The following is a 22,854-nucleotide window of genomic DNA, read 5'->3' as shown; positions in this document are numbered from 1 at the left end:
AAAAGAGTAATCACATTCCTTCTCAACCTCATCTTCTCAAAGTCAGTAGGTTTTTTTATTATTAGAGTGCTCCCTATAGATTCTACCTACGGCTCATACTCAATTTATGGTCAAGTCCACCATTCCTAGAGCAACCAGGAAAAAAAATATATGGGAAGCTTGTAAGTATGTTCGCTGACAGCACTTAGTGTTCACAGGTATACTGATTCTTAACACGACTTAGGAGAAGGCAGGACAAGTTTGGGTTTGTGGAGCTGTGATGGGAACATAAGAGGAGCCCTGCTGGATCAGACCAGTGGTCCATCTAGTCCATTCTGTTTCCTTCAGTGGACAACCAGCTGCTGTGCAAGGCCAGCAACTGGAATACAGGCCAAGGTCTTTTCCCAATGTTGCTTCCTAGCAGTGGTATTAAGAAGACTGCTGCCTTTAAATATGGAGGTTTCCTTTGGTCACCAAGGTTACTAGCCACTGATGGCCCGATCTCTCATACATCTGTCTAATCCCCTGTCAAAGTCATCTATGCTCAGAGCAATCATTATATCCACTGGTAGTAAATCCCTCAATTTAATTACTTGTGGAGTACATAAGTATTTCTTTTTGAACATCCTGAATCACTTGCCCATCAAATTCATCGGGTGCCCTGGTTTCTAGTACTATAGGAAAGGTAGAAAAAATTATCTCTTTCCACTTTCTCTACCCCATGCATAGTTTTTTTTAAAAACTTCTATCATATGACTTCTTAACTGTCTCTTCTCTAAACTGAAAAGACCCAGTCTTCAGCACTGCTTTAAAGAAAAGTGCTCCAATCATCTCAATAGCGCCCTTCTGTGCTTTTTTCATTTCTGCAGTATCATTTTTGAGATACAGTGACTAGACCTGTAGTAGTATTCCATGAGAATGCTATAGATCTATAAAGGGTGTTTACGTTATTGGCTGTTTATCTTTTAACTTTTTTATTTCCAACTTATCCCTAGTATAGAACTTGCCTTTTTTCAGTGTTGCCACGTATCGAGTCAATGTTTCTATTAAGCAACACTAATATATCTGTCCCTTTCAGTTTCTGCCATGCAATTCAGACTATATCACCATGCAATCAAAGTAAAGATTTTTTGCTCCAGTTTCCACCATATTACACCTAGTTGCGCTGAAGAATTTGGATTTATACCCTGCTTTTCTCAATCGTAAGGAGTCTCAAAGTGGCTCACAATTACATTCCCTTCCTCTCCACAGGCACCTTGTGGGGCAGGTGAGGCTAGTAGAGTTCTGACAGAACTGTGACTAGCCCAAGGTCACCCAGCAGGTTTCATATGTAGGCACTGGCATACCTGCCTAGGGACAGGGGGTCATTCGGTATTTGGTCACGTGGGGGGGCGCCACCATTTCAGGGTCGTTTGTGTGTTTTTAACATTTTTAGGGTTTTTTACATTTGTGAAATGGCCTGCAGGGGCTTAGCATTTGTAGCAGTACTTCAGCTGACACCAAATTTTTCAGGGGACCTTCCAGGAGATCAACTTGTCCTGATGATACCACCCAAGTTTGGTGATGTTTGGTTCAGGGGGAGCAAAGTTATGGACCCCCATCCCCATTGTTTTCAATGGGAGCTAACAGGAGATGGGGGCTACCCATTTGAGGGACCATACCTTTGGTCCCCCTGAACATAACTCTCATCACACCAAACCTTGGGTGGCATCACAAGAATAGTTACTCAGATGATACCCACTGAAATTTTGGTGTCACTAGCTTTAAAAATACACCCCTTACAGGCACCCCAAGAAATTTGCCCAAGATTCTTTGTTTTGCAGTGACTTTGCTCCGTTGTAGCCAATGGGGAATTTCCAAGTGTGTAGGCAGTCTACACATTTTTGAAGATAGAGGCACCAGACTTTCAAGGTGGCTCCAGGAAGCCCTCCTGGTAATCTGAGATCTTTGCTTCTGGGGGTTCAATTTTATGGGCCCCCAAAAGGCTTATTTTGTTTCCCTGCTCCTGCACATGAAAGCCTGCAGGCTGAGTTCTCTCAGAACTCTCTCAACTCGCCCCCTCCCCCCACTCCAGAAGCAAAGCTCACCAAGCTTGGATGCTATTAATTCAAGACTTGTTATTCACCTTGAAAGTCCAGGTGCCTCTATCTTCAATGCCAGTAGCTAGTGCTAGCACATCTCAGAAATTCCCTCAGAACCTGTTAGGCTTTTCAGCAGCCTGTGGTGGGAAAAATTACTTTTCCCACCATAGACTTCAATGGGGCTTTCTGTTATGCCCAGATGGCTCTGTGGTAGAGGTTTCAATGGGAGGCACTGTGGTAGGGGTCTTGCTCTGAGTGGGGGCATTTCCTGTAGGGCTGCTGGTGTGAGTCTCCTGAAAGAAACCAACCAAATTTGCTAGAATGTGTGTGGAAGAGGAAAATGCTGTGGGCACCAAGTTGAAGGTGAACCTGATGCCCACAGCACTTGGTCATCCCAGGCAAACTTTAGCAAAGTTGGCTGGTTCCTTTCAAGAGACTCACACCAGCAGCACTGCAGGAAATAAGTGCCCCCACCCAGAGCAAGACCACTACCACATTGCCTCCTGTTGAAACCTCTACCACAGAGCCAGCTGGGCATAACAGAAAGCCCCATTGAAGTCTATGCTGGGAAAAATAATGTTTCCCATCACAGAACTTGCTGAAGAGCCTGGTAGATTCCGGGGAATTTCTGAGTGTGTAAGCACTGGCTGCACATTTTTGAAGATAGAGGCACCAGACTTTCAAGGTGGCATCCATAACTTTGCTTCCCCTTAACCAAACATCACCAAACTCGGGTGGTATCATCAGGGAAGTCTCTTGATGATGCCCTGAAATCATGGTGCCACTAACTTTAAAAATGCCCTCCCTGCAGGCCGAAAAACACCCCCCAAACACCCCCCAAACCCCCAAACACCCCCCCAAACACCCCCCCAAAAAACACCCACAAAATACCCCCCCAAAAGCCCAAATGCCTTGCATTTGCATTTGTTCATATTTGGGCAGGACATAATTGGACACTTTTTGTCCAAATTTGCCCAGATTCCGGCTGAATCTGGTATTTGTTTCATCTGAATCTCCAACCCTCAAAAGTGATGCTGTTTCAGGGTGGGGGAGAATCCACCCCCAAACACCATCACTTTCAATTTTGTTTTAACCGGGGACCCCAGATTCTCCCTTTAAGGTGGATTTAAAAGAAGAATCTGAGCTCCCTAGTTTAAGCACCATTGAAAGTGATGGTGTTTGGAGGTGGATTCCACTGGAGGTGTTTTGTGAGAGATGATGCTGACATTTGTTTGGTAAATGTTTTGCTGGGGGTGATTTGTGAGAGATTTACAAGCTTAATACCCACTTGCACTGGCTTGGAGTTATTTCTCAGGCTAACAACCTACCTCATAGGGTTGTTGTGATTAGGAAATTAGGAAAATAGTTGGTGGGGAGAGCCATGTATGTTTTGCTGGGAGTAGGAGGTGTTTTGTGAGCTGGTGCAAAAAATCATTGTTTGTTCATGGTGAGGGAGGGTGGCCGCCCATTCGTGGGGGGGGGGCACCAAACTCAGGTTTTGTCCCCGGGTTCCAGTTTGCCTAGGAACGCCCCCGTATGTAGGAGTGTAGAAACAAACCTGGTTCTCCAGATTAGAGTCCACTGCTCTTAACCACTATACTTACCTGCACTGAACTTGTAACATTGTTGCCCGTTCACCCTGTTAGGATAGACAATTTTGGAATGACTTGAAAGGATGGATGGAGCCAGGGAGACAAAAAACACTACAGCTACAGTGCTCAAGGCATTCCCCCACCCCCCATCTCCATACTTTTTGATGGATCGGTACTTCTAAGTCTTGCATAAATCACCAAACAGGAGCAGACAACTGACATTAAGACCCCCTCACTGATTGTTATTTAACATCTACTCCAATGAAGAGTTCTGGAAAAGTCAAAAGCTTGCTGCCATGATCAGCCTCTGTTCGATCCTGTCGTGTTTCACCTCCTGGGCAGGATATGGGAACCTGTTTTTGATCATTCCCGCTCCCTGCTCTGCTTCCACTACACTGTTTTGACTTTTCTCAGATTCATTATCAGCTCGTTAGCCACCTGCTATTGTAGCTCTGTCAGTAGGGTGGAATGTAGGCTGTTTTGACCCTGATTGGGGAAGGCAATTTCTTCTTCCAACAGACCTTGGGACTGGAGGGGTGCTATCCCCCCTTGAGAACTGGTCAGCCAGGTTGGGGTGACATGACATAGGGGATGACATGGGATATAATGGGGATTGCAATATTGGCTATGCTTATTTCCGGCAATAGATGTCTAAGTGCTTATACCTGAAGCTGTTTCATAATAAAAAATCAATTGAAAACAGTCTTGTTATTGAACAGTCCAGGAGTTCAACAGTTTGCCAGAACTACCCTCAGCGCCTGTCCTGTAAGCGTACGTAGTAAGCAACAATAATGGCCAACGGCCCTAAAGCAGATGGGGGGTGTCACTCCACTAGCCACTGAAGAAGGGGACAGGGACCCCCAAGACAAGGAGGGAGGAGTGCTGTCCAATCCTCCTAACCCAAATGTGGGGACAGGGCCAACTGGGGTCCCTACCCCCACAAGACCTCAAGATGTGGACTTCAGCCATCTCATGTGTCTTGGTTCTTTTGCCACATCATCTGACCCAGCACCAGCCTCATGGTTGCATGCTCCAACGAGGAGTGGTTGAGAGTATGCATCCTGGAATGAAGCTGAACTCACAAAGCAGAGAGTCCCACTGATCAGAAAGCATGGATTGGGACTGCTGCCAGTTGGAGAGGGAAAATGAGACCCTGAGAAAGGAGATGGGCAAGATTCAAAGAGGTTTCCAAGAGATGGTCAGAAGTGCTGTGCAGTCAATCTCTAGTACTGGCCCACAAAAAGATAGGGCTTTTTGTGGTGCTATCTCATTTACAGAGCACCCACCCCACAAATATTCAGCTAAAACCAACTAATTTCCAGCACTTAACTAAGGATATTTTCTTACCCATGTACTATGTTGATTGTGACTTTTTGATTTTAGTAGGGTTTAAATATTTTATGCTATCATTTAATTGTTTATACTGATTTTTGACTATCTATAAGCCACCTTCAGTAGAGAGTACAGGACAGCAATGATTTATATATTTCTATATGCACCTAGAGAGGATTCCAGATAGGGAGATAGAGATGAAAGAAAATATGAGGTGTGGGTAGGGGGTGCAAAATTCCAACCTGACAGATACTGGCACCTTGTAATGTTAAGCAGAAATGTAGAATAAGATCATCTTGTGATACTATAGTTCCAAACTGGATAAAGCCTGCAATAAAGTGATTACATCAGTGCTCATTCCAGTCGGCTATTTGAATTCCACAAGTCACAAGCTTTGGCACGTGATTCAGTCAACATACAAGCAATGCCCAACAGAGAACACACAGAAGAGGCAAAATTCAACCAAATGGGGGATCTGTACATGCATAGATGGGGCCTAAAGAAAGTGCAGTCTACTCTCAAAGGATAAACAAAAGTTGCATTTCAAACAAAAAGACCCAGAGCCATGAGCACATGCAGAATAATGCACTTTCAAACTGCTTTCAGTGCTCTTTAAAGCTGTGTGGAATAGCAAAATCCACTTGCAAATAGTTGTGAAAGTGGTTTGAAAGTGCATTATTCTGTGTGTGCGGAAGGGGCCTAAGAAAGATGGCCTAGATCCTGTCTCCTGCTACCAAACTCACAATTTACCAAATAAATTAATAAGCAAGAATTCTTTGAGTTTTCCATCTGACAACTACCCCATACCAGTCTTCAAAACCAAAGTATACATTCTATCCATACATTTTCAAATCTCATTTATTCAATGGAGATTTCAACATATCTTTCAACGTATCTTTCAACATTTCAACACAAGGCAATATACATATCAGAACAATTGGAGCACTTTTGCTATAAGAAAATGCCTCTCAGAAAGGAGTCTTCTTGGTTGTGAAAAAAACAGACTTAATGAAATTTTAATATTTATAAAGTTAAACATGCCATGGAAAACATAGAGCAAAAACATTTTCTCCCCTTTCCTATTACAGTTTGGGACATCCAATTGAAGTGATCAGCAGTAAACAAAGCACATCTTCATCCAAAACATAATGAATATATTTCACTGCTGTAGGGCGAGGTGATCGCTACTGGTTTAGGCGGCTTTCAAAGGAGCCTTCACATTTTTAGAGATCCATGGAATCTGCATTTCAAAGGGAGTGTGCTGGGGAATAAGAGCAGGACATAACAGTTGTTTTTGTGTCCTGCTTGTGGATTTCCCAAAGAATTTCTGTTGTCCACTGAAGGAAGCAGGAAGCTGGACTTGGTAAACTTTTGTTCACATCCAGCAGAACTCATCATATGGTTTTGTTATTACGCATGTTTGTATGTTTTTACTGAATTCTTTAAATATTTTATATGTACCTTATTTAAATTGCTAATTGCTGCTTTAATGTTTTGATCTTTGCCACCTTGGAAACGCTATTTGGGTGGCAAGAAGGCACAGAAATGTTATAAGCAATAAAAATATGTTCTTACAGTATAATCTTGTGCAGGCTTAGTCAGAAGTTAGACCTCCCCTAAATTCAGTTAGACTTACTCTCAAGTAAAAGTGCATAGGATTGAATATGCCGCTGCTAAGGTGCCCAAAAAGTACTTAAGCTTACATGTATTCTTTCCTCATTTGCAAATAGTAAAAACTTCAAGTTGAAAATATTTTGGAAAGTAAAATGAATGGTTATATTGTAGGTTTAGCAATTATATGTAGACCTAAATATTATCATTATCATGCAGAATCTGAAGGACATTCCTTTTTTCTATAAATAAGCATCCCTAATGTAATTAAAATAATTTTACTGAAATAATTTTACTTATAAATGAAAGTTTTTCTACCATTTGTCACCAAAACTTCCACCTTTTCCACATCAGCCAATTGCTGGAAAAGCAATTTTTCCTTAAACTTTCTAGACATCCATAACTGTATGCTAAGTATATTAGTGGATTTTTCATATTTCATAAAAAACATGAAGCTTATGTAGAACATGTGGAGGGGGGGGTAACAAAATAATCTGTATTGATCATACACACCCTAACTACAATTTACACAAAGGACATGAGACAGAAACACTGACAATGTGTTTCTCTTTGTGCACATGTTTCGCCAAAAAAACTGTTGTACAAGCCACATCATTTTAACGCAGCAAATTCCTTTTTCAGTAAGCAAGAGGGACAAATATCTTAGGATTTCCATATGGCAACCCAGCATACATTATACTAGAAGGTGTAAAATAAAAAAGGCAGGCACCTTACTCCAGAGAGTCAGATTACAACCTAGTGTAGTCAAAAATGCACTGATATTTGGGTTCAGCTCTCACCAGTCATACATTCAATAAAGCTGCAGCTCTAAGTCCTGTGTATGTACTTGGAAATCAGTGGCACTAACTTGCAAATAAATTTTATTTAGGACTGTATATGACCTTGAAAAGGCTTAGCTTCGTTATCCATAACAATGGGAAATCTACCAGAATGAGTTCTGAGGATTAACAATATACAACACATAATAATACTACATGTAGTTAAAAGACAAATATCATAAACTTCCAGTGTTGCTTAGGATATATCACTGAAACCCTGAGCCAAAACACAATATGCATGATTAGGAGAATGCATTATTAAGTACAGATAGGTATTTCTGTATATTTATAATGTATATGTTGCTTTATTACATTACATTACATTAATCTAGAGCTTTTAAACACCTTACGTAAAATGTTCAGAATAAATGAACATTATATCTCATTCTTATGATCAACTCACCTCAAAAGTAACAATTCAGGTGTAGGTCCAACCAGAGCCAGACCAGAAGGTCTCTGCTCAAGTAGAACAGGAAATCTCAGAGATACTACAAAAATTTTCCAAAATAATTATCAAGCTTTTGATTCTGTTAAGCGTAACTCTAGCAGACCTCTTTGTTGAAGCTAAACGTTGTATGCTGTATATTACTGCTACACATGAATAAGTTTTCTATGAGTATAAGAAAATGCTTTTTTTCAAATCTAAACAAGAAAAAGCATAAAAATAATGTCCATGGGGGTTCATTCAGATTTCAAGAACACATCTAATCATCACAGGCTGACTCCTAGTCCTGATCAGTTTCAATGAGATATCCAGTTTAATGTTATGCATATTTGCTCAGAAGTTAGTTCAATGGGACTTGCACAGTAGTGAGCATGCTTCAGACTGACCCTTACATGTATTTTTATGTGATGAACTTCATCCATCCTTCAGATATTAACTGATTACAACAATGCTGGTATATGTAAGGCCCATTTTAGATTTGGTAAAATGATAATACCTTTTATGAATGAACTTAATCCATCCTTCAGAGATTAACTGATTACAACAATGCTGGTATATGTAAGGTCCATCTTAGTTTTGGTAAAATGATGATACCTTTTATGTTTTCAGTACTGTGATGCAACAGGTTGCTCAATGTAGTTTTTTAAATGAAATACTTGTTTTCATATAATCATATGCCAAGCAAACTTTAACACAATATCATAACGCATTCCTAGAGAATGGATTTTAGCTTGATATTCATAAATCAATTTGACATAAATACCTGTAATATAGTAATTGAAATATTCATAAAAGCCTCAAGTTTATCATTTATGCCTGAAAAACAATCAATCCCTATACATGTGTATAAGTACAATATTGAAGGTCACTGGCTTTCATTATGTGATTCCTGTTTCTCAGACAAAAATTACCTTACCTTATGCAGCAATTAAAATACAATCTACAATGCTGCTAGCAGACATCTTAGCAGACAAAAATAAGATATTTGCCTCACCCTCAAATTTGTAGCTATGGGTTTAAGAATATGATGATAGAGACATTTAAGATTTGGATTTTATTCTTGTCAAAACACACTAATGTTGGCAAATAGCCTCAGACAGAAAGTTTATGAAAGAACTGCCTTATTTAAACTGAAATTCTTGAGAAATAATATTAACAGCCCACAAAGCCATCCACTTTGTTTGGGGGACAGAGATGCATTCTGGGAGCAAAACAAAACCATTTAAAACCATTCAATTTACGTTCAAAAGGCACTGATGAAGGTTGCTTACAGTGTAAATCCTTCCTCCCCCCCAATGTCTTCCCTTTCATATCATAGTTTGAAACAAGTATTGACTCTTAGAATGTTGACAAGTATCTTACCATGACAGCACCTTATTTCCAGTCCACTACAGTTATTTATTTATTATTTAAAAGCTTACATTGAGGTGAAGGATAAAAATCTAAGAGAACAGACATACCTTTGTCTGAAATATTTTTTTCTCTGTGAAGGACTAATACAATTCAAATGCCTTACTTATTAGTGAGGTAGCTTTTTATTATTTGTGCCCCTTGGAAAACTGAATGCAATTGAAAGCAGTTTTAATATTATTTTTAATTCCACTGCCGTTTCAGAACACTGTTCACAATTACAGTTCTTATTTCAAAAACACAAGAGCCAGAGAACGAGGAAAGCAAGAAGCAGATCATGGGTCGAATATTGCAGTGGTGGGAATGGAGGGATTTGAAATTTACCTGAAAGTCAGCCAGTATCATTTCTCTATCCATGTTGGACGCCATTGCAGCCGGTAGCGTCCCCTCCTCCTGTCTGAACTGTGCACCTGGAGGTTGCTGCGGGCGAGAACTGAGCTCAAGGGAGTTGGGGGGTGGAAAGAAAAAAGAGGCTAAGATCTCATCTAAAGTCCAAACTCAGGCAATTCTTCAGAGCTGCTTCCCAAAGACACCCCCTCTCCCCAAATTTACTGCCCCAGCGGCTAGGGAAAGGGACTGGGATCCGAAGGGTATAAGGCAGAAGCCTTAAAAAAGGAAAGGAGGCTCTAGAACTGCTTCCTCCCTGCTTTGCAAGCGGCTGTCGCACATTTTGCCTGTCATTAAGGTCGCAAAGAGACGCTTTCCGGCTGCCACGTGATTAGCTTTTCTGTCAAATGCGCAAGAGAGCGAGGTGAAGCTGTTGCTAGTTGTGCAATATTGTTGTTGTTGTGTGGCGCTGGGTGCAAAGCGAGGTGCTCAGAAGCGCTTTTTTCTGCAAAGTGACCTGAAATGGTGCAGAGAAAAGGAAGCTCCCATGCGGTTGGAGGGATTTTCTTTCTTGTCAGGGAGGGGCGATGGAGGAGCCGTGAAGGTGGCTTCAACAAAGAACTGCAGATGGACGAGGAATCGCAGGCATGGATAGAAGGGATTGTCATTGGTTTTTATACCGCTTTTACAATGTTTTGTTGCTCAGTACTAATGCCCCTGAGTTATAAGGTCTTTCTCGACAGGGGGGCTCCAGAAGTACCAAAAAATCCGGGAGAACCATAGACCTCGAAATAGCCCAATGGTGTATATGTATTATTGGAAGTAAGTAACGGTTGCAATCCTGTTTTTCAGTGCTTCTCAGTAAACACACATTGGCTGGACATTCAGTCGGGATTACAGCCAAGGGAGTATTCATCTGATCACAGCCTTTTAGAAACAGTGGAGGTGGTGTTTTTAATGATCGTTTTATAATCTTGTGAAGGGCTTTTCAGTCCTTATGGGGTGGATTCAGAGAATCACTTATTAACTACAAAGTGTCAGGGTATCACATATTTTCTTTTAGAGCTCTGGTAACTAACTTGAGAGCAGAAATTCAATAGGTGATGTGCCACCTCAGATACAGAGTAGTTGTAGGAAGCATCACCAGCTGAATTTCTCTGCATCTGTCTCTGTTTAAGGAATGGGAAACTCTACAACAAAGTGGAATTTATAAATATGGTGATTGTTTGTGGAGTGGCAGTGACCAGGCAATGAAAAGCCACAGGAAACCCATTCTTGTGAATAAATTCAAGATGAATTGAGGTCCTTTCATCAAGTCTATATCCAGCCATGCCAGTCTTTAGCAGTGTTCCTAGCATAGTGGGAATTTATATTCTCCATCCAGACATTGTGAATAGTTAAAATTTAATATTACTGAACTTGTGTTAGCTCATAATCTAAGCCCATGGTGAGCATTTCACAGGATTAGGGTATGCTACCACAACCTTGCTGCAAAAAGTCAGCTTGTAATGAAGGGTTAGGCAACCAACTGAGCCAAAATTGTTTTATTATTATTCCACTGGAAAGGAGAGACTAATGAGATGGTAACCTTTAAGTAAATGTGATCACAAAGAAATCTGAATGATTTGGGAGGTTTGCACTGCAATCCTAAAAAGATTTACTATAAAGTAAGTCTTACTGAACTCAGAGGGACTTATTTGTGAGAATACACGTTTAGGATTGCACTGCAAGTCCCAAGTCAACAGTCAGTACTTTGTCAACTAAATAATCTTTTCAGTGTCTGAACTGGAGCCCACTATTAGACTTGGGCTGAGTTCTGCAGTAATGAAAGTGATTACTTAAAGTATGTCCACAAAATATTCAAAGGCAATACCTAAATGCTAGCAAGAAGGTTTTAAAGGTCTTTTTGTTTGGGATAGATGGTTGAATGACCCTGGCTCCATGAAGTAAGGTCGAGCAAATGACTCTGAAAGGTGTGGGGTTTTTTACCAGTATAACCTTACAACTTCTACATAGATGTCAGATCTGCTCACCATCACCAAATAGACTTGACCCATGGAATCTCTTGATTTTGGATAACTGTACCTAGAGTTTAGGGGCAGTCATTACAGCATATATACATTTGCTGCATGTATAGTGTATGTATACTGCACTTATATTCTTCTTTGAAAGATCACTGCAAGACCCCTCAACATGTAGGGAATTTTATCCGAGTAGTAAAAAAATTTTTTTACCTTATGTTGAACCGTTGGCCTTGACTTTATTTTTTTCTCTTTTATTTCTCCTTGCGTATATAGTACAGTAATTCATATCTTCCCTGTCATTCCACTGTAAGATCTCCATTACAAATATATATATAACTGAAGAGCTTACCAGATGGCACTCAATTTGCTACTATAACCAGAAGAACCCTATGCTATTCCTTGAAGACAAGATATTCCAGTTACCTGATAACTCTGGTAGCCCTTTGGTTCATGTTTTCCAGCTGTACAATATTCTTTTAGAGACAAGGTGGCCAGAACTGTATGCAGTATTCAAAAGGGCCATGCCACATTATTACAATAGTGGCTTTTTATTTTCAGTTCATTTTCTAACACTGCCTAGCATAGAATTTGCCTTTTCACAACACCTCCTGACATCATTTGATTTTTCAGCTGTTTTCACACAGCTTGTTTGCCCAAGTGCAGGGTGTGATGATAATAGGAAATGGTTTTTTTCCTGCTTCTTCACAGCATTGTAGTACATTGATGCATTTCCCTGATTTTTCCCAAATCTGCTTCACTGCAGAGTTTTTGGAAAGATTGCAGCAAAGCCTGAAAGGCTGTCCTGTGGATGGGAAAGTTCAAATCTTCCCAGTATCTTTTATTTCTTTTATTTTCTATTATTGAGGGTGTAAACAGGCATGTGGATAAGGGGGAACCAGTGGACATTGTCTACTTGGATTTCCAAAAGACTTTTGACAAAGTTCCTTATCAGAGACTATTGAGAAAACACAGCAATCAAGGAATAAGAGGGGAAGTCCTCCTATGGATTAAAAACTGGTTGAGAAACAAGAAGTAAAGGGTGGGTATAAATGGAAAGTTCTCACAATGGAGAGATGTAGGGAGCGGTGTCCCCCAGGGATCTGTTTTGGGACCAGTGCTCTTTAACTTATTCATAAATGACCTGGAACTAGGGGTGGGTAGCATAGTGGCCAAGTTTGCGGATGATACCAAATTATGTAGGATGGTAAGAACCACAAAGGATTGCAAAGAGCTCTAAGCAGACCTTTATAAATTTGGTGAGTGGGATAAGAAATGGCAAATGCAGTTCCATGTAGCAAAATGTAAAGTGATGCACATAGGGGCAAAAAATCCAAACTTCACAAATACGCTACAGGGGTCAGTGCTATCAGTCACAGACCAGGAAAGGGATTTGGGCGTCTTAGTTGATAGTTCCATGGGAATGTCAACTCAATGCATGGCAGCTGTGAAAAAGGCAAACTCTATGCTGGGGATAATTAGGAAAGGAATTGATAATAAAACTGCAAAGATTGTCATGCCTTTATATAAAACAGTGGTGCAACCACACTTGGAGTACTGTGTTCAATTCTGGTCACCACATTTCAAAAAGGATATCGAAGAGATGGAAAAAGTGCAGAAAAGGGCAACGAGAGTCGATTCCCCACTGATTAGATATGTGCTTGTCACACAAAATATCCAAGTTTCCAGCAGAACTCCCCACTGCACCAGCGCCGAACACGCTTTCACCCCTTTTCTGGTGCCCCCCCCCCCCGCATGTGTTATTTTAGAACCTGCAAGAAAGTAGACCTTTTCAAAAAACGCATGGGCAATCTGGAGCAGTGAGGAAGGGGGGGGGGTGTGAATCCAGATTCGTTTTTCCCGCTGCTGGAAGTGACATGGAGCCTCCCATCCAATGAAAACGCAGTGGGCTATATGCGATGCGTGCGCACCCTTTTTTTTCGCAGACCAGAAATCCATGTGGATACGAAGCAACATGGATCCGGTTTTGACTGATTGACTGAGTACAAGGCAATACAAAGCAGTACTCCACAGGGATCCAACTACATGGAGGTGTGCGGAAACAGAGCTTCGCTTTAATCGCACGTTTCTTCGTTTCCACATAGGGTCATTCTGCGCATGCTCGCAGAGACGTGGATCCAGAAGTTTGAAAGTTTAAAAAAAATCCCACCACAACGCAACAGCCAATCAGGTTAGCCCCTGAGTGGATCAAGTGTTCAATCTGCCTCAGTGGGGAATCCTTCGTTGCTACTGTGTTTCTGGGAACAAGGATCGTTTGTGGGGCAGAAGCTGCAGTGGGGACGCTGAAACCGTGCTGCAAAGGTTCCGATTTTTCCCAAACTGGTTTGTATCTACATTCATTTTTTTGGTGGGGAATCAACCGAGGATGATTGAGAGACTGGAGCACCTTCCTTATGAGGAGAGGCCACAGCGTTTGGGACTCTTTAGTTTGGAGAGGAGACGTCTGAGGGGGGATATGATTGAAGTCTATAAAATTATGCATGGGGTAGAAAATGTTGACAGAGAGATTTTTTTCTGTCTTTCTCACAATACTAGAGCCAGGGGGCACACATTGAAAATGCTGGGGGGAAGAATTTGGACTAATAAAAGGAAATATTTCTTCACACAACGTGTGATTGGTGTTTGGAATATGCTTCCACAGGAGGTGGTGATGGCCACTAACCTGGATAGCTTTAAAAGGAGCTTGGGCAGATTTATGGAGGAGAAGTCTATCTATGGCTACCCATCTTGATCCTCCTTGATCTGAGATTGCAAATGTCTTAGCAGACCAGGTGCTCAGGAGCAGCAGCAGCAGAAGGCCATTGCTTTCACATCCTGCATGTGAGCTCCCAAAGGCATCTGGTGGGCCACTGCAAGTAGCAGAGTGCTGGACTAGATGGGCTCTGGTCTGATCCAGCAGGCTCTTATATCCCACCTATCCAACAGCCATTTTCCCTGACCTTATCCCTGTATTTCCTTCTCCCTCCAGTGGGGGGCTTTTTTGCTTTTTTAAATTTGAGATCGTTATATTGGATCATTATAATGATATATCAGGTCCTTTGAATTCCACCTTCCATTTTTTCAACAAAGTAAAGATCTAACCTTTTTCATTGTCAAAATATAAGGGAATTTAATATCTCTGCAAAGAAAGGAGACTTCTTTTTTAAATAAAAGCTTGGAATTCAGAGAACTTGATACATACATTTAAGTCAACCAAATTGTCCATTTTTAAAAAATTCCTGAAAAACTCCGGGGTATGTGTGTGTAGTACTGGGCGCAGAGGGACTGGGGCAGAGGAACTATGGGGAAAGTTGAAAGATGAAGCTCCATTGCTGCTCTTCTGTGTGTAGAAAACACCTTAACTGAGTTACCCACTATGTTCTCAGCATCTCTAGTAAATCACTTTTAGTCTAAACCAGGGGTGGGCAATTATTTTTTCCATGGGGCCGCATAAGAAACAGAAAATATTGTGGAGGGCCAGTCCAAAAGGCGGGGGGAGGGGGGAGGCACTTTTGAAAGCCCCGCAGAAGCTGGCAGCCAAGGCAACCGGCTTCTACGGGGCTTTCAAAGGCGCCTCGCTCCCCAGCACGGCAGGGGGCCAGTCAGGGTCATCCGGCGGGGCGGATGTGGCCCGCGGGCCGTATAATGCCCAGGTCTGGTCTAAATCCTATCAGTATAAATATAATGATTTTTTGCCCTAGTGCATCCCTTTATGCTTACTTATATTCTTTAATGCCACCTAATCACCTAGTTTGAAATTATCTGCTTTGTTTTTTTGCCATCTTGGTAAGTAAATCTTGCTGATACAGAAAAAAAACCTTAGTAGGTGTGGATGGATCATGCTGTGATACTTGCATGCATTTATTTGCATTCCCTAGATTAGTGGCTTACTTGATATATGTATTATGCACCAAATTTCACTAATATGAAGAAAGAGTGATTCTCTCATTTAAGGCCTGTCTGGGTTATAGCTCCAATCACTGAGTTACTTCAAACAAGTTACTTGCTGGTTTGCTTCAATGAGGACTTCATTAGTGTACTTTCCTATATGCACTAATTCCATTTACACTACCCGCATTTTTCATTTACATCTACATTTCCTATATTCATTCTGGTATGCTGGTGAGCTCTGCGGTATGAGTGAACTTGATTAACTTACTAAATTACTTTATAATTATAATGATCCAAATTACTTCCACATTTACTTCCAAACAGACGATGATGAAAACATCTCATTATATTACACCCTTTTCTTTCTGACACCCACAAATAAGATCTGGAATTTCCAGTCTAGCAAACTGAACTCATCTAGCATAACAAAGTCACACTCGCTTAAGTGTTTTGTTTACATGGCTACTGTGTTTGGCACACTGTGCTAAGATATTACTAGGTTCTAATAACAAGGCACCAGGGCAAACAGAAAAATCTGTCTTGTTCATTTTCCTGATAATACTCTCATTTCTGATCCCCTATCCAAACAGAAATGAGTTATTGAGAAGGAAACAAGTAGAGATTTGTGTACCTTCCTACTTTTCTTCTCATTGTCATTGGCCTGAAGTCCAAGTACATTTGCTGGTTTGCATAAGTACAACAGGAATTTCTAGTGATGTGTATTCAGATACAGCACATAACTAGGATCACCAGGTCCAGACTCTGAGAAAGCATGTATATCTCACAAACAAGTGAAAATTCCATCATGTACAACTTCTCACACTATAATGACATAAGGAAAAAAGCCCCATCCAGTAGAATTGTCCCTTCTATGTAGCTCTTGAAGCTACAAATGCTTTTGAGGGGCCAGTTAAATTATTGTACTACCCATGTAGGAGCCACTGAAGACAAGTTTGTCACAGTACCTCTCCATATTAAATAAGTTCAGCATTTACCTACAGTGACTCTGACTATTTAGGTGGAATCCCTTCATAGCACTTGCCTGAAATATGTGGTGTTAGTATAAATACGCACCATGTGAATTGGTTGTATGATGTAATAACTGGCATACATATATTTTATCCACATATCCCAGAAGTATTTTGTGTAGTCTGTATTTAAGTAGTGTAATATTTCAATCAGCTTTTGAGTTGTAAACCTAGCAACAGAACAAATAAAATATAATATTTAAGTAACAGAAATACTGATGCATACCTAATCAGTTTAAAACAACTAACCACGATGATCTGTAATTTGTCTTAGACAAACAGCCAGTGCCTGATGAAGGAGGAAGGGAGCAGGGAAATGCTATGTCCAGAAATTGTACTACCTGTGCTATTGGCAATAAACCAAAAGCATATAGCTTTGACAGGAATGTTTCCCAGGCATCACATACAAGCATGTAGTAACTTTGCTTATGGTCTATAATGCAAATTTACATTGGTAGGAATATAATTTGAATATAATCTCACTTTGGGACTCTGTTCCATATTGTCAACATTAACACAAGGCTGAATTCATTAGTTGTGGGGAGGGGGAAGGTTAGTTTCACACATGAAAATGCCCTTAAAGAGGCTTTCTGTTGCAACAACCTGAATCTCAAGTAAACCTATTTTTAAAATACTTATATCTACCATGTTCCAAAATACAGCTATTCTTTCAATATTTCCATCTCTTGTCTTCCTGCATATGCGTGTAACCAGTTTGCCTCTTAGGTAGCTTTGTAAAGCCTGACTGCTTCAGACAATCCTGTGTGTAATCTTTGATTATGTGAAAACCCTCAAGGTCAAAAACAAATCAATCACAAGCTGATTCTGCCTGTTACAGGATTGACAACATACTGTATGAAGTTTAGACGCATGCTTGGTTTTTAATGACTTTTTGGTGCTTTTGTCAGGGATGTATACAAACCTGTTCAGAAACCATGTGCTTCCTGTTCAGCCTCAGAGAAAGACAAGACTCAAAACTAAAAACAATAGCAAAAGCAATAAAAAAATAGCAAAAGCAATAAAACACAAATAAATATTGCATACAAATGCTCAACAGTCTCCTCCTAAGGTTCCACTTGAATCTATGGTTAGCATGTTCAGAGGCCTGTCATAATAAGATGTGTTTCTCTCCATGAGATGGTAGGAGAAACACATCTTAGGCAGATTCTGCCCGGGCCAAAAACAGCTGTTTGGCCGGCTGCTGCCTCCACAATGAGGCAGCGCCATGCTCCCCACCCTACCCCGGGTGGAAACAATGTTTCCCTGCCTCGCTCATTGAGTGAGGCTTTTGGGGAACAGTGTTCCCCTGCCAGCACCATGCAAACAGCACCGGGTTGGAGGCACCACTTTTTGGCACCTCCATTTTCCCCCACGCTTACCTTCTCTTCCTGCAGAGCTCCGCAGGGAGAGAAGGTAAGTGTGGGTAAACAAAACGGAGGTGCCTCCATGCGGAGGTGCCTCCGTGGCTGGAGCCACTCACACCTCAGCATGCAAACGGCACAGGCTCCACCGGCATCATATATGCCAGTGGGAAGCCGCTGTAGTGGCCTGTGCGGAATCTGCCTTTCAGTGGCATGCTGCTAAAGATGCCAACCTTAGATGTGAAATGTTAGGAGCAAAAACTACCAGACCACGACCACAAACCCAGAAAACCCAAAGCTGCCAGTTGATTCTGATCATTACATCCTTCAACAATATGCCCAACAATCTCTTTTTTCCATAAATGGAGAAAAGAACATGTATCAAAGAACAGTAAGATTCTTCAAGAGCAAGTGACAAGGAACACTTGAACAGTTCAAGTGTGATTCTTTATATAACAGATAATGCCTCTGTTACCTGCGGTGTCTGCATTCTAAAAACTATCTTCCAACAGTGTTTGGCATTAAATCATTTTTGTAATAAATACTGCATAAAATTTTATATCAAAGATGGTATACACCTAGCTGCAAACAAGTCTACCCATACAGTGTTACAAGTAGCTACCGGTATTTAAGAAAAAGTGGAAAAGCCAGTTTGGAAAATTGGGTGGAGGCCAGTTAATTCCTGTCGGGACTTCAAAATGGTTACACTGTGGACAGTGTTACAATATCATCCCCAGACATCAGCTGTAGTTGAGCGAGTTACAGTGCAGGAAAGGGAGTAATTCAGGCAGGTTTGATAAGGAATGTAAAAAACTAAGCCATATCCAGGCCATCTATAATCATTACCATATTAACAAGGCCAAATCTTCCCCAGCTAATTTTTAAATCTCAAAATTCAACTGCAGCCACAAAGAAAGACAGACAGACAGACAGACAGACGTGTTCATGAGGCAGAATTGGGATAAACTTCCACAAGCTATGCTAATGATCCCAAGCAATTTTGGACCCTGGTAAATGGATCCCTTCGAATTGATGCTCCTTCTATGGCTAGCATCTCTCCCCTTAAATGGTTTCAGCATTTTTCTAGCTTATTTCATGAGGAGATGAATTGCAAAACAAACTATGTAGATGACTCTCCAGCTGAGTTACCGGATGGTCACCCATGAAATAATTGAAGTAATCCATCAATTAAAAACAGGGAAGGCACCAGGACTTGATATAATTCTTTCTAAAATCCTAAAAGTAGATCCAGACTGGTGGGTCCCTCCATTGGTGGCTTTTTTATTGTGATAAATAATTCCAGCATTTTACTAGAAGCTTGGACAAATGTGTTAGTGGTCCCCTTTTATAAAAAGGATGACCACATGAGCCCAGCGAACTTTAGTCCAATCAGTCTCCTCTCTGTAGTAGGCAAGCTGTATGCTAACCATCTACTTTTAAAATTAACTTCCTGGACTTCACAACATAAGATATTTCTACCTTGTTCCACCAGAAGAACTGAGAGCAGCACCTGGTGAACTGGAGTCAGCCAGAGGGAGTAGCAATCTTTCCCACCTCAGTGGAAACACCTGTGAGGACTGCGGCCTGGCAGCTACTTCAGCCACAACAGCAACACAACAGCAGAGGCCTTGGGCAGCGGCCAAGGGCACTACCCATTGTGGGCCCATTGTGTGAACTATTTGGGGAGGGGTATCCTTTCTTGCTGTTGTTAGCAGAGGGAGCTTAGAGAACTTATTGCCTGCTCAATAAAGACTACTGATCCTGCATATTGATTACTGGTCCAAGACCTAACAGCTCTCCAGTATTGTTTAAAAGCTATGGCTGGCTGCAGACTGAAACTTAATCCAGCGAAGATGGAGATCCTGTGGCTGGGTCAGGAGGAGTGGTCGGGGAACTTCCAACTGCAAGCCTCAGATGGTGAGGCTCTACATCTGGCCTCATCAGTGAAGTGTCTTGGTGTGATCTTGGGCTCTACCCTTTTGTTGAAGGACCAGGTCACGAGAACAGCCCAGACTGCATTTTTCCACCTTCGCCAGGCTAGGCAATTGGAAGTTCCTCTCCAAATCTGACCTCACCGCAGTCATCCATGCAATGGTCACTTCCATATTAGATTACTGCAACTCACGAGGCTGCTTACAGGAGCAGCCAGTAGAGACCATGTAACACCAGTCCTGGAATGTCTACACTGGCTGCCCATCGAGTACCGGATCATCTTCAAAGTTCTGGTGTTAACCTGTAAGGCCATAAGCAGCTTTGGACCCACATATTTGCAGGGCTGCATCTCCCAATATCACCCTCAGAGACCTCCCCGCTCAGCGGAGGGGAATCTACAGGTGGTCCTGGGCCTGAGGGATATCCAGCTGGGTGTTACAAGAGTCGGGGCATTTACGGCCCAGTCATCAGCCTGGTGGAACATGCTGCTGAGTAACATCAGGGCCCTGCAGAGTCTGACCCAATTCTGTAGGGCCTGTAAAACGGAGCTGTTCCGCCAGGCTTTTCCATCATGCCAACTGAATGTTTCCCAATTACAATATTTTCCCTGAGCCTCCCATGGGAGAAACAATATGTTTCATCATCTGGGGTTCTTAGTTGGATTGTTTTAAGTGGTTTTGTGATTTGTTTTTATTGATTGTTATTTATAGGAATTTTATGTATGATTTTATGCTTTATGCATTGTAAGCTGCCCTGAGCCCTTTGGGGGTAGGGCAGGGTATAAATAAAAATTTAAAAAATATTCGGTTCAGAGCAGGTAGGCTTTTGCCAGGGAAAATCCACCCTTGATCACTGTCTGGTTCTTTTCCAACTAGTAAACAAATATATCATTAGAGGTAGCTCCAAATTATTTACAGCTTTTTTTAATCTGAAAGCTGCATTTGATTCCATCCCAAGGGATCTATTATGGAAGAAATTAGCATTGATGAATATAGATAGGGGGCTTGTGTTTCTCATTTAAAAGCTACACACCTCCATGAGTTGTCAAATTAAATACTCTACAGCTGGAAGGCTGACTCAAAAGATACCCACCAAAAAGGGAGTTAAACAGGGGTGTGTCTGGGCTCCTTTCTTGTTTAATTTGTTTTTAAATGATTTTGCCCCATTTCATTCTAAAGTCAATGGGCATTCACCAAAATTCAGATCAGTTCATATACCTGTACATACTCGTGTATAAGTCGACCCGCATATAAGTCGAGGCACCTAAACTGGGAAAACTTATTGACTCGCGTATAAGTCGAGAGTGGGAAATGCAGCAGCTACTGGTAAATTTCAAAAATAAAAATAGATACCAATAAAATTACATTAATTGAGGCATCAGTAAGTTAAATGTTTTTGAATATTTATTTCAAAGAAAAACAGTAAACTAGCTCGGTAAGTGGAAAAGAGGGTCAACAAAAACAATATGGTTTCAACAATAACTTTAAAAGTACAAAAACCTTAGCTCAACCAGCAACCAAGCTAAAACACAAGAGTTAAAATCCTTCAAAACTGGATTTTTGGTCAGGGGAGGAATGTTTATGTTAGCAGTACCAACATTTCAGAGTATCTTTAGGAGACCCCCCTCATGATACCACCCAGGTTTGGTGAAGTTTAGTTCGGGGGGTCCAAAGTTATGGACCCACAAATGTATAGCCCCATCTACTATTAGCTCCCATTGGAAACTATGGGGGATGGGGCACCCCCTTTGGGGGTCCATAACTTCGGACCCCCTAAACCAAATATCACCAAACCTGGCTGGTATCAGCAAGAGATTATCCTGATGATACCACCCAGGTTTGGTGAAGTTTGGTTCAAGGGGTCCAAAGTTATTGACTCTCAAAATGTAGCCCCATCTACTATTAGCTCCCATTGGAAACAATAGGGGATGGGGCACCCCTTTGGGGGTCCATAACTTTGGACCCCCTGACCCAAACTTTACCAAACTTGGGTGGTATCATCAGGAGAGTCTCTTGAAAAATATCTGAAATTTTGGTGCTGCTAGCCTAAAAACTGTGCCCCTGGTGGCCGACAAAGTAAAAACCCTAAAATATTTTTTTAAATATACCTGACTCGTGTATAAGTCGAGGGGGGCTTTTTCAGCACAAAAAATGTGCTTAAAAATTCGACTTATATACAAGTATATATGGTACCCATTGTACTTTATGCAGATTATGCATTGTTGTTATCTTCTACATAGGTGGGCCTGAACCAACTATTGAACTTTTGTTCTGAATATTGTTCAGTTAATACTCTGGAATTAAATTACAAGAAATCTAAGATTCTTGTCTTTGCTAAAACCTGGAAATGCTATAAATGGAAAATAGCCGCAAACTGGAACAGGTTAAACAATTTAAATTTTCTAGGAATTCTGTTTCTGTATAATGCCTCCTGGATTGCTAATCCATGTTCCTCATCAATTACCTGTTTTCTATAATGGGGTTATCGGTATATTCCTGCAGTCTTGAAAGTCTTTAATGCAAAAATAGGTGCTCAATTATTATATGGAATCCAAATATGGATTGCAGTGGTTAATCATTCATGACTGTCAGAGGCGTATTGGGGAGGAATGGTGCCTGGGGACAACAACTGCTCTGGACACCCTCCTGGCCACTTGGGGGGTGGGGCTCGAGGGCGGGGTGGCTCAGATGGGTACTGCAGTGGCAGGCTGGCTCCTGGGCCTGCCTGCTGCCACAGCATCCATCTAAGCTACCACCCCGAGCCACCGCCACCACCTCCCTGCAGGTCACCTCCTGCCCTCCCCAGGCCTTAGGAAGGGCAGAAGCCGGCCTGCAGGGAGGCGGGGGCAGGGCACCACAGCAGGCAGCCCAGGAACCCGTCCAAGTCACCTCTACCTCCACACCCCCAAGGGCCTGGGGAGGGAAAGAGGCAGCTTGGACAGGCACCGCATACCGCCAATGGGGACGGGGGTCAAATGACCCCTGAGTCAGTGTGGAGGAGGAGGG

General features: G+C 41.6%; 1 protein-coding gene across 1 annotated transcript in view; it reads right to left on the bottom strand.

Annotated features, from left to right (window-relative positions):
- FAF1 (Fas associated factor 1) overlaps window positions 1-9,971 on the bottom strand; it is a 278,015-nt gene extending 268,044 nt beyond the window's left edge. The window contains exon 1 of the mRNA XM_048498943.1: window positions 9,614-9,971. Within this exon, the coding sequence (XP_048354900.1) occupies window positions 9,614-9,658 (45 nt within the window). The 5' untranslated portion in view covers window positions 9,659-9,971. The remainder of the gene's footprint in view (window positions 1-9,613) is intronic.
- Between the last annotated feature and the right edge of the window lie 12,883 nt (window positions 9,972-22,854).

The sequence above is a fragment of the Sphaerodactylus townsendi genome, linkage group LG05, assembly GCF_021028975.2.
Source record: "Sphaerodactylus townsendi isolate TG3544 linkage group LG05, MPM_Stown_v2.3, whole genome shotgun sequence".
Lineage (NCBI taxonomy): Eukaryota > Metazoa > Chordata > Lepidosauria > Squamata > Sphaerodactylidae > Sphaerodactylus > Sphaerodactylus townsendi.
This window is presented reverse-complemented; position numbering and strand designations above follow the sequence as displayed.